This window comes from Hydra vulgaris, chromosome 13 (genome assembly GCF_038396675.1).
Source record: "Hydra vulgaris chromosome 13, alternate assembly HydraT2T_AEP".
Classification (NCBI taxonomy): domain Eukaryota; kingdom Metazoa; phylum Cnidaria; class Hydrozoa; order Anthoathecata; family Hydridae; genus Hydra; species Hydra vulgaris.
The window spans coordinates 58,695,631-58,708,134 of record NC_088932.1 but is presented as its reverse complement, the minus strand read 5'-3'; the positions used below and the strand labels follow the sequence as shown (position 1 = coordinate 58,708,134).

At 28.2% G+C, this 12,504-nt stretch overlaps 1 protein-coding gene across 6 annotated transcripts in view; it reads right to left on the bottom strand.

Moving 5' to 3' along the window:
* LOC101237122 (zinc finger BED domain-containing protein 4-like) overlaps positions 1–12,504 on the bottom strand; it is a 73,583-nt gene that overhangs the window by 40,485 nt on the left and 20,594 nt on the right. For all 6 annotated transcript variants that reach the window (XR_010642881.1, XM_065815043.1, XM_065815045.1 and 3 more), the window contains exon 2: positions 11,401–11,670. Coding sequence is in view for 5 of the 6 variants with exons in the window: in XM_065815043.1 (XP_065671115.1) it covers positions 11,401–11,668 (268 nt within the window). In the remaining variant the exon portion in view is untranslated. The remainder of the gene's footprint in view (positions 1–11,400; positions 11,671–12,504) is intronic.

Sequence of the window (12,504 nt, the reverse complement as noted above, 5' to 3'; positions counted from 1 at the left end):
AAATTTGATTTCTTCCAATGGAATTCACTTTATTCAACAAAAAATTTGATTTCTTCCAATGGAATTCACTTTATTCAACAAAAAATTTGATTTCTTCCAATGGAATTCACTTTATTCAACAAAAAATTTGATTTCTTCCAATGGAATTCACTTTATTCAACAAAAAATTTGATTTCTTCCAATGGAATTCACTTTATTCAACAAAAAATTTGATTTCTTCCAATGGAATTCACTTTATTCAACAAAAAATTTGATTTCTTCCAATGGAATTCACTTTATTCAACAAAAAATTTGATTTCTTCCAATGGAATTCACTTTATTCAACAAAAAATTTGATTTCTTCTAATGGAATTCACTTTATTCAACAAAAAATTTGATTTCTTCCAATGGAATTCACTTTATTCAACAAAAAATTTGATTTCTTCTAATGGAATTCACTTTATTCAACAAAAAATTTGATTTCTTCCAATGGAATTCACTTTATTCAACAAAAAAATTGATTTCCTCCAATGGAATTCACTTTATTCAACAAAAAAGAAAAATATTAATAAAAACAAAAAAATGCGTCTCCTCATTTTTTTAGTTTTTATTTTGATTGATATACTCATTTGAATTTTTTTTTTATATGTATTGTATGAAGAAAAAAAATAATGTAAAATAAAAAATAAAAAAAAAATTGTAAAATAATGTTTTGACCCACGCTTTTTTTCAGTCATGGTTGTAACCATGGCTTTAAAAGGCAAGTGCATTTGTTAAATGCATGTGTGCGAGAAAAAAAATTCTTGTATTAGAACTCAGTTTTATCACAGAGAGATAAAATTGGTAGTTTCAAATATTGGTTGTTACATTTCCATATTGGTTGTGTTAACATATAAGAGTCAACAAAAAGAGCATAAGTTATAAAAAGAAAAGAGATGCATCGTTGCAAAGAGAGAGAGCAAAGAAACGTAAAGTAAACGAAGAGGAGATCAATATAAAATTTAGCAAGATTATAATCTCTTAGTACATATTAAACAATTACTTATAGAATGTCTTTTTTAAATATGAAGTTATTAATGTAAATGTATACTTAAAGAAAATACTATTTTTTATAAAAACTACATTTACTTAATAATTATGAGCAGTGATAATATATCAATAAGATGAAATATTGCATTAAATTTTAGATTGAAAAAACAGATGAAGAGCAATCAGAACCAGATTTTTCTAGAGATCCAGAACCTTCAAAGAATGTTGTAAAAGTTTAAAATAGGATGGACATAATAAACGTTGCATTTGCTAGTATAAGAATGACACAAGGTTAATGGAAACAGTGGAAATTGCAACAGCAGTTCTAATTGATGCTAGATTTATAGCAAAGAATAAAACATTGCTAATTATTGAAGGTAAAAAAAAAAGGTAAAAGGAAACAAGTAAAATTAGCATTGGAATTAAATAATAAGTTTGATAAAGATCTTGAGAAAAATGAGGTTTCCTGTATTTTTTTTTTATGGCAGGAAAGATAATACAAAGGTATTAACAAAACTTAAAGATAGATATTTTCCTTGTTTTATTGAGAAAGAACATTTTTCTGTAGTTACTAAACTAGGTGGTAGATATCTATTTCACTTTGTTTCAGATAAGAGTGATCAGAGAAATAATGCTGAGATAATTGCAGACCACCTGGTTAACTGGTTGATGCAAAGAAATTTAGGAATGCAATTAAAACCTATTGGAGGAACAGCACAAATGTAAATGCTGGATATGAGAGAGGTGCGATGCAGTTGTTAGAAAGAAAATTGAGAAGGAGATTATTGTGGAATGTTTTGTGATCTTTAAACCAATGTGTTAGGGTTTCGGCACTTAATTATAAATTTGAATTGCTAAACAAATGTCGAAATAAGTGTTTTGGAAAATTGTTCCACACAACTACAAATCTTGAAATCAATCCTTGTTTTAAAAAGATTGATATTGGACCTCCGTAACTTGTTCTTATCCAAGAAGTTATCAAAAGTTTGAGTAGTGGTCAAAGTTATACTTACTAAATAATCAACACAATAAAGTCTGTTAATATACCTGAGCAGTTAATAATGCTAGAAATAGGACCTATTTGCCATAGCAGATGGTTTACAACAGTCCTAAGATTTGACAAAATATGGGTTTCTCTGCGTGTGCTATCTGTTGTCAACCTGAAAAATATTACATGCATTGCTGAGTTTATAATAGGTGTTTATATTCCAAACTGTTCAACATAAAAGTCAAATAATGTTGGGTTGAGGGTTCAAGACATGCCTAATACCACTTGAAACTTTTTAAAAGCCAGAAGAAATAAGTTCAAGTTCTTCGAATTGTAATTCAATGGTATTGTGAAAAGATCTGCTTGGTACACGCATTCAGAAGCTATTTTGCAAACAATGATATGTAGCAAGAAAAAAGAAGAAATAGCTCAAGCTGCAGAGATTATTCTTAGACTCTGTTGAAATGAATGCAAGCAAACTAATATTATTGATTATAGTCATAGGCATCAAAGAACACCTGATTTTAGCAATAATGTTGCAGAACCAGTTTTAATGTGCAATCTTAAATCTACTGCTATTAAAATTTTTATTAACAGCCCTATGGTTGTACCCTAATAGGGTATCCCCTATTAGGGTACAACCGCATACTCAATACAATACGTAATATATATTTATATGTATTTAAATATTTAAAAGAGATTTAAAATGCAAGAAGATTCAAAACATTTTCAAGACTGAAATTCATCTACTTATATTTTTAATACAAAATTAAAATAGACAGACAAAAACAACAAGACAGATATATTATAAAATAAAATTTTTCAAATAAATGAAAGAGTATATGTTTTGTTAAAATTTAGTATTTTTTTATAGTTCTTTTAAATATATCCATAGATTTTATTTTTTTTTATATTTTTGTCAAAAACCAAGCTCCACAAGCGTGGAACCTGGTTTTTGTACATGTAATTGAGAAGTCAGATTTTTATAGTGATGTTAGTGGAATGTAGTAATTACTTATTGAGTGTCTTGTTCCATATTTATGATTAATAAGAGAAAAATTTTCATAAAAATATTTTGGAATTATTTCATTTTCAAGTTTAAACATAAATAACAAGTTATGCTAAATAATCAGGTCATATACATTTAGAGCATTTTTTTCCTTGAGTAACCAGAGGCGGATTTAAGCCCCATCAAGTACTGACGGGGTAAAAAAAATAAATATAAATATTGGTATTATGACGTCTAACACCCACGTAAATCTCTTTGCCGATCTTTATATTTTTGTTATATTTTGTTATATTTTGAAATTACAATTAGGAAAAAGTTCACAGTGAAAACTATGCTTTGCAGAGGTTGCAATAATTGTTTTATAAAATTGCTGATGTAAACTATAATTTGCAGGATATGAGAGAATTGTTTTATAAAATTTTTTAATGTAAATTATACCTTGTAGGATCTGAGAAAATTGGATAAGGCAATTGGTTTATGCTATTAAAAGTAGTAATCTGATTCGTTTAAAAGTAAAACTATTTTTAAAATCTTTTTTGATTGGTTGCAAAAATACTCACTATTTTAAAAAAAATGAAATATTGCTTGATTTCATGACCCAGAAAAATCTTTTTGGGTATGATTGTTCTATCATTAGTGGTTACTAGTCCCAAAATCTGGTTACACCGTCCGTGGAAGAAAATCTATTTTTTAAATTTAGCATAAAATCCCATTTAATACATAGTTGATAAGCAACTTACAAAGTCGGTTTTAAGAATTTTTATTTATCCCAAAAAGATTTATGCAGTAAATTCACTGGTAAATAACAATTTTCTTCAATTCGTTCAAAGTAAAGTTTCAATTCTAATTGTTATTTCTTGAGAAAAACGTCTAAACTGATTTGTAATATTCCTAATAAATTTTTTTGCTGTTGAAGTCTGCAATGTATCTTTGCAGCCTGTCTTCATATTCTGGGTGGTTGTTTGGTCTCTTGTACCTTTGCCAATTGTTACTGAAAAGATGATGGATTTCTTCAGTTGCTTGCTCTGAATAAATTTCCAAAGAGCTATTGTGGCGTTGGATGAATTATGGAACATGGTAAATGACAGCATGAACCTTGGGAGTGATGATGGTGTCCTGAAGTTGTAAATAGGAGACTCTGAACTACTTAATTTTTTTAGCATAGCTGTAATCAAGAGGATTGCCAAAACAAGCATGGAGAACACCATTAAATTTTCTTAGTGTGTCAATAAAGGGAACAGCTGGAAAGAAGGAGTGCTGCTGAGCCAATCTCTCCGAAACATCCACATTCTTCAAAAGCTTCCTGTACTCATTTCCAGCCAGTTGTCCACCACAAAATGGCTGCTGTTGAAATTTGAGAGAGACTGTAGAAGATGATTTACGACCCAAGCAACAGATGAAGCACCATGAATGGAAGATCATCAACAACAAAAGATTTATTTGAGGCATTAATGATGGGTTCATGAACAGAGTTTCTGAATAAACTTGCTTTCTTGATGCTAGCACCAGCCGCATAGAATGCCTGATAATCTCTTCTGATTAATTTAAAAGTTCTTAGAGATCCACACTTAGTAAGATCTTTTGATGAAATGTCACACCAAGAGCGTGGGTGTGCATTAGAATGTGCTTGTAGGCCACAAATGATATTTGTCAGCTTCATATCACAGGACAAAATAAAAAGAAGTTTTTCAATGTTCCGCAGATCAAAAACTTGCTTGAGATTGCTATAGTTTTCCTGGAGATCTTCAGAAATGGCAATCAGTAACCGAGGCTTAACACCATAATCTTTGGCCAGAGAATTGGTGAGAGGTCGTTTTGATAGCAAAAATTGTAAAACTGAAACTTTTTCCCTAAATCCAAAGCTTACATTTAAAAAACTACCACCACCATCCACACCCAGCTTTATAATGCAGTCATCAGAGAGGTTTTTAGTTTCAAGAACTTGCTGACAAAGAGCTTTCGAGTCTTTGTAGTGAATAACAAGTTTATCCACCTGATTTGTGCCTTTGTCAGTTGAAACTTTGATCCAAGTTTTGATAAAATGACTTTCAAGTTTTTTGCTTAACTGGTCAAACTTGGAGAGGAAGTTCTTTTCTACAATCCGATTTGAAGCAACTTGATTTAGTTTTGACACCAGCTTTTTCACACCAGAATTGGACAGCCCTGTGTTGTGTTGCACATAAACAAGATCTTTTACTGTTAGTTCTGGTTCTTTATTGAAGAGTCTACTTACTCTTGAAGATGAATCTTTGAAATAATTAAGGAAGATTTTACATTATTATGCATTACATAGATTTAAAATATGAAGCTAAAACTTTAAATATCTAATTCAATGTTACCTGGAAGAACTGGAATAAAGTGGCCTCCTATTCTCTCTGGTCTACTAAGACAAACAGTTCCATGGGCTGAAGCTTTCTTTTTGGCAATGACTGATGCTTCAACTTTTTTAGCTGCAACTGAGTCTTTTGACACAACTTCTGCTAAATTCTTTCTCAAAGTGGACTTTTAGCAACTGGGTGGAACACCCTTGCCAACTATTGAAAAGCATTGAGAACATCGTTTTTCAACTGAGTTCTGGTTTGCTTTAAGTTTCTGGGTTGCCAAGACTAGATGTGGAGAATTGTGCTTTGCTTTACCGACTAAGCAAATCAAACAATCACAAACTGAATTTCTTGTAACCGGACGGACTTTGATATTAGAGAAGTCAAACAGCTGTATTTGGGTTTGAAGCTTCCCCTCCTCAAGCCTCCTAAGGTTGGAGCGGCAACGCTCACAAATTCCAGTTGGGACTTTTGAATCATTAAAGTCAATTGGTTGCTTCAGAATTTGTTGCATTTTTTTGGTACAAATAACTCGTATAACCATTATATGATTATTGGAATATAAGTCTCAAAATTTTTTTGGTACAAATAACTCGTATATTCTTTTTTAAATTAAAAAAAGCTGTAATTTTTTATTTATTTTCTTTCTAAGACATTTTAATTAACACAAACTGTCAAAATTTATGAAGTGGATGAAAGTATCAGTTATAAAAAATTAAGTTTTATTGCTCTGCAGTTGAATATATTGCAGTTTTTTCAATGCGATTTTATGCACATTTGAAAATGGATTTTCTTCCACAGACGTTGTAACTAGACTTATATTCCAATAACCACCAATAATAGTACAATCATACCCCAAAAAGATTTTTCTGGGTCATGACATCAAGAAATATTTCATTTTTTTCCAACTATGTACTTCTATCAACAAAGTATTTCCTTTAAATCGTGATTTCGAATTTTAATTTCTAAGCATGGCCTATAACTTAATAGAAGATGTTCTAAAAAGATGCTCTAAAACCGACGATCTTGTTTTAGGATTTTGTAAATGTGTTTTATGAAACTTTATTGGATAAATTTATTAATAACAATAACAAAATGGTTACTAATGAAGATCCTTTAAGTCGTTTTGTTGATGGCACAATATTATTGTTTTTAAGTAAGAAGTTTGTATCCCGTCTTACTTAACTAACAAAAAGCATTCCATTGCTCTGAGGATACAAACTTCTGCACATATATTATTTTCAATATGGAAAAATATATGTGCAGAAGTTTGTATCCCGTCTTACTTAACTAACAAAAAGCATTCCATTGCTCTGAGGTAAGTCACTTTACTTTTTCTTTAAAAATAATTATCTTATTATATTTTAATACAATAAGTTAATCTGTGTTAATTGTGTAAGCAACTTATATGCAGATAAAAAAAATGTAGGGGTTAAGGATATGATAAAGCCAGGTCTGTCTCTGGGTATATAAATGGTTTTTCTGCTCAAGTTCACGATATAAAATTAAAGGCTCTGTATACACATTGTCATAGCCATCAACTGAACTTATTTGTTTGTGAATCGTGTAATGTCCAATTAATCTCAGAGGTTTTTGATAAAGTTTGTGAACTTTCTTATTTTTTTAATTATTCAGAAAGCAGACAAAGTTTTTATAGGCTTGTATTTTAGAGCTTGAACCTCAAGCGCAAAATTAAAAATTAAAGGATGTTTGTAGAACTAGGTGGATTGAGCGTATAGATAGTTTAAACACTTTTCTTGAACATTATTTATCGTTTTCCCATGCTTTATGTATTATTTCCCATGCTTTATGTAATATGCTTTCCCTGAGAGTTCTGTTAAAAAAGGCGCACATAATAAATCCTCTACTTTTTAAAATTTCATTAGCACTTTTCAATTAATCTTTACTTTAGTTGTGACATCACGTTTCTTTGATTTTACTTTACGTGTTACTCGTATACTGCAATCAAAAACTATTGATGTCTTAGACATCAAAAGTGTTTGTACCTTATTACAGCTCTTAAAAATAAATATATACATTTATTTTTAAGAAATTATATATAATTTTTAAAATAGCTGCTACGAACCATATGTTTGCTTTCAAGTTCAGCTGCCATTTTGGTTTTGAAACCAGTAACCTGTTTTATTTAAAAAAGTTGTTCTAAGGTTCCATCAGAGTTTGTTTCACAATACTTCAAAAGAGCTGTTACTATCCTTCTTATAGATCATGTATTTACATTTGTATCTAAAAGATTTAAACCAGAATCTATGGCTGCATATAAAGGGTAAGCAATCATTTCATTTATTATGATTTCTTTTCTTAAAAGACCCAAAACGCAATTGCATTAAGGAGTCAGTTTAAAATGTTCTGTGATTTTTATAAAAATGGTTTCTCTTAATATCAGTGTCATGAATGGAGAACTAGTTCTTTGGGAAAAATATTGGGAAAGTTTCTCTAGGGCTTTTCCTGACAATATGTCCTTAACTCTTAAATCAATATCATTTCTTTGGTTTGAAAATATTAAAATAGGTTAAGGATACTTAATGTGAGAGGAGTTTTTCTGTTATGCGTCTGTTAAAAGATTATTCAAGAACAACAATGTCAGAAGTTCGAATTAACAGTTTGGCATTAATGTATATTCATCAAGAAATTGTTCCTTGTATTGATAATGTTATTATCAGATTTTCTATAAAAAATTGACGACTTGATTTCAAAAAGTAACCATTCACTTTTGTTTATGATTAGCAATATGATTATGGTCATAGTTCAGGCAAACACTGACCTTCTCTTTCTGACATTGAGAATTTATTTCTATTATTTTCTAATTTAGCGATAAAATAAAAAAAATAAAAATTATTTTAAATACATTTTCTCTCAATCAAACCAATAATTTTCTTAGGTTTTTCTGCCAGTTTTTTACTGTAATTGTTTTCAAAAACTATTACCTTTCTTTTCATTTGATTAAAAATCTTGTAATATAAAAATATGTATTACCTTTTATTTAACTATGTATAGAAATCTGTTTGAATTTACATCTTTCTCTTTTCTGTTCTTAATTTTTCATTTTCCGATCGTCCATGTCCGGAATAAAATATATTCCTAGAAATGCTGATGAGCCCTGATATTGAGCGAAACAATTATTTGTTGGTTTATATATTTATTATTGTAATATGTCATACTAAATTGGTAGAAAAAAAAACTTTATAAAAGCTCGATACTCTTTGAATAAGAAACTTTTTGACAAAAAAGTTTTAAAATAAAACTAAGAGCTTCTCGCTGCAATAGAAAGAAAATCCCTTTAAATCCAGGAAGGTTTAAAGGGATACATGAGGGGAAGGCTATTGGAGTGATTGCCTCCTCCATCCTCCTTAGATGTTTTTCTTTTTTTTTTTTTTTTTTGAGACATTGAGTACATTGTTTAAAAATGTAGGTAAATTTGGGAGGATGTTTGTTTTGCGCCTGTCTGCTTAAAAAATCATTAAACCAGTAAATCAATTGGTCGGATCAACCGAATTGAAAAAATGGCCCCCCTTCCACCTTTACTTCATGATCCGAATCCACCCTTGCTTTAGCCACCCTTAAAAACCTGCATCCGCCCCTGAGTAACGGCTCAGCACTTTCGTACCTATCTGCGCCCAAAACTAATTAATTTGCTTGCTTTTGTTTTGTACAAATATTTTTGTGGAAAGATGAATGATTGTTTGCCCATGCAATATTACAATAGTTAATATGACTACGCATAAATGAATAGTATAAACTTTTTAAACATATTTTGTTCAAAAGATGTTTTTTCTTGTACATAATCCCCAAAGTCTTTGAAACTTTATTCTCTTGTAACTTTATTTGGCTTTTCCAATTTAAGTGTCATTATGTTTATACGGATTTAATATAACCTTAAGTTATATTAAATTCGTATAAACATAACGAAAAGTATTATTTAAATTTGAATCTGAAAAAAAAGCATTAGTGTCATCAACAAAAATAATATAATTAAGTACTTTTGAGGACAAATAAATATAGTTTATATAAATTAAAAAAACAACAAAGGCCCAAGTATTGATCCTTGTGGTACGCCGCAACCTATTGATTCAAATTGTGCGTATGTTAAATCAAATGGTACTCCTTGTTTACGATTTTCTAAATAATATTACAGCCACTTCAAGTTAGAGTGAACTACTCCATAATTACGCAGTTTATAGATAAGAATCTTGTGATTGACAGTATCGAGAAAAATTCCGAATATGTAACTATTGATTTCAAGGCATTCAAAATTTGGTTTGCAAGATCAATTATTGCATGTTCTGTGGATTGGTTTTTGAGAAAACCAAACTGTTTATGATAAAGAATGTTATTTTGTTAAAGATAATTGTACAAATGATAAAAAATATTATTTTGTTAAAAATAATTGTGAATAATATGCTCTAGTATTTTAGAAAAACAGGAAAGTATGGATTTTGGTCTATAGTTAGATTTTATCGTGTCACCACTGCCTTTGTATAATGGAATTATTTTTGCTAATTTTAACTGGTCAGGAAAAATGCCGTCTTTTAGAGAAAAACTAAAAATTTTAAAAAGAAGTCTCTCTATAACATCTGAGACTGCTTTTACAATATCAGGGTTAATTTTATCCTGTCCTGCACTCTTATTTGTTTTCAGCATTCTCATCGCTAGCCGAAGTTCATAAATGGAAAGCTCTGATTCATCCATGAAGGAATCTGATTTTTCCAAGATATTTTAGGAATTTTGCTGGCTAGTTTTTTCCCTATATTTATGAAGAATTCTTTAAATATTTCTGCAATTTCATTATTTTCAAAAGCATCTCTATTATCATCTTTTTGCAATCTATTCGGCAAATTATCAATTTTCACACAAAATAAAAATAAAATAGTTAGAAATTAACCAAACATGAAGGAAATTATTTTGTTTCTCAGTAAATTTACACAATAAAACTGCCAACCATTTCTTTATGGGTGCGCATTTAGTAATTTCTATATTAGTCATCAATAGTAAAACTAAAACTTGAAAAAATGTAGCTAGCGATAAAATACTAAAAACTTTATGTTATTTTCTTTATTTTTAAGTAAAATCCTAATACTTTTTAATTATAACTTTTATGAATCTAAATTTTTTTTTTTTTAAATGACACACCCTAACCAACATGCAGATGTTTGACTTTGGTATTTTAAGCAGACTAATTTATCATCTTTGTTTTGTTTGCTGAGATATTGTTTTATAATTTTTGTCAGTTAGCTTGTTGATTGCTTATTTTTGAATTTAACTTAAATTTTTTTTGGAAATAATATAGTTAAGAGCACTTTGAATAAATCTGCGATTTTTTATAATGAAGTAAGATGCGTCAATTTTAAATTTTTTATTTAAATATTTTTAATAGAATTTGGAGTATATGTTAAAGTTGTGAAACATTAATAACACAAATCTGGTTTTATATTTAAAATATGAAAATAATTTCTTATCTGATTTATCTTTTTAAGGAAGTGGTAAATTTTATTTTATAAAGTACTTTTAATATAAATTGTCTTATAATAGCTTTAAAATATCCAAAAAACAGTTTAAAAACATTTAAAACTGTTAAAAAGGTATTTAATTAAATACTACTTTTGCAATGTTTTTTAACGATTTACAGAAATAAAAGTGACATTTATACTTTTAAATGTAAAATATACATAACTTTTTTAAATCTAATTCTTTACTTATTAGTTGCTTACTAATATTAATACGAAAGTTTTTTTTTTTTTAACTTTAATATAACATAAGTGTAGGCAGTGTCTGTATATATCCCAACTGCAATCACCACGTCAAGTCATTTTGATGAAGGATATATATATATATATATGTATATATATATATATATATATATATATATATATATATATATATATGTATATATATATATATATATATATATATATATATATATATATATATATATATATATATATATATAATTAGTATATATATATATATATATATATATATACTAATTCATTTCAGTTTGTAGCCCTAAGTTAAAAACAAGAACTGAAAAAATCAACAACTGACAAAAATAAACATACCTAAGTTTGCTATATCTTTTAGAACATCATTTCTGTTCAAACTTTTCAGTGAACACATAATCTTTGATTTATAATCATAAGGATAATGTTCATAAAGCTTTTTTAATAAACTTCTCATTCTTGGTTCCTTTTCTGGAGTAAATTGATCAGCATTTATATGTTCGATAATAGGAATTGCTAACTCAATATTAGGAAACCAGTTAAAAGCAAATCTTTGCCATTCAGAAGACACTTTGTTCACAAGAATTTCTATAACTTCGGTATCCATTTCTATAAAAAGTTTTATATGAAAATGCTTTTATAATGTTTAAATTAATTTAAGTTTAAAATTGCTAAATGTAGTTAAGATGTCACATGACATTGTTTTATTAATAAGTTTTGAATGTTCTATTGTTAGCAAATTAAATGTCTTAAAGATCTAAATTATAAAATTTATAATATCTCAGGTTAAGTCCAACAATTTATACTCTGATAGTCAATATGGATTTAATTTTTCCTGGTCACCAAAGAATAAGATCATGCAGATACAACTGTTTCATAACCTTACTCCCATGACTACTACTAATCAAAAACAAACTAATTTCTTGCTAATACTTGAAACTATCATACCAATCCCTAGTAAATGATACAGTCAATCAGGGGCGGATTAGGCCACCGGGACACCGGGACATTTCCCGGTGGGCCGTCAGCAATACAACATTTTAAAATTTTATAATATTTTAAAACGTATTTTCTTTAATTTTTTTAATAAATTTCTAGAATAGTAATAAAAAATTGTGAGTTGAAATTTTCTTCAGATTTTGCTTTATTCAACTTTGTTTTCACTATTGATTATTGTTTAAATAAAACGAGTTAAATAAAAACGCGTTAAATAATTTATTATACATATCTTATATAGAATTTTTAATTTAATGTAACGCTTCTTTTATAATTTATTATTTCAATAAACATTTTTTAAATCAAAACAATATTATAAATATAATATAAAATATCTAACAAAAAAAGTAATTAGGTATTTATATAAATATTGGTTTTTTATTAATATGGTATTTTACTATTTAAAAATTAAAAGTAATCTATTTATATTTTATATAGTATGTATAA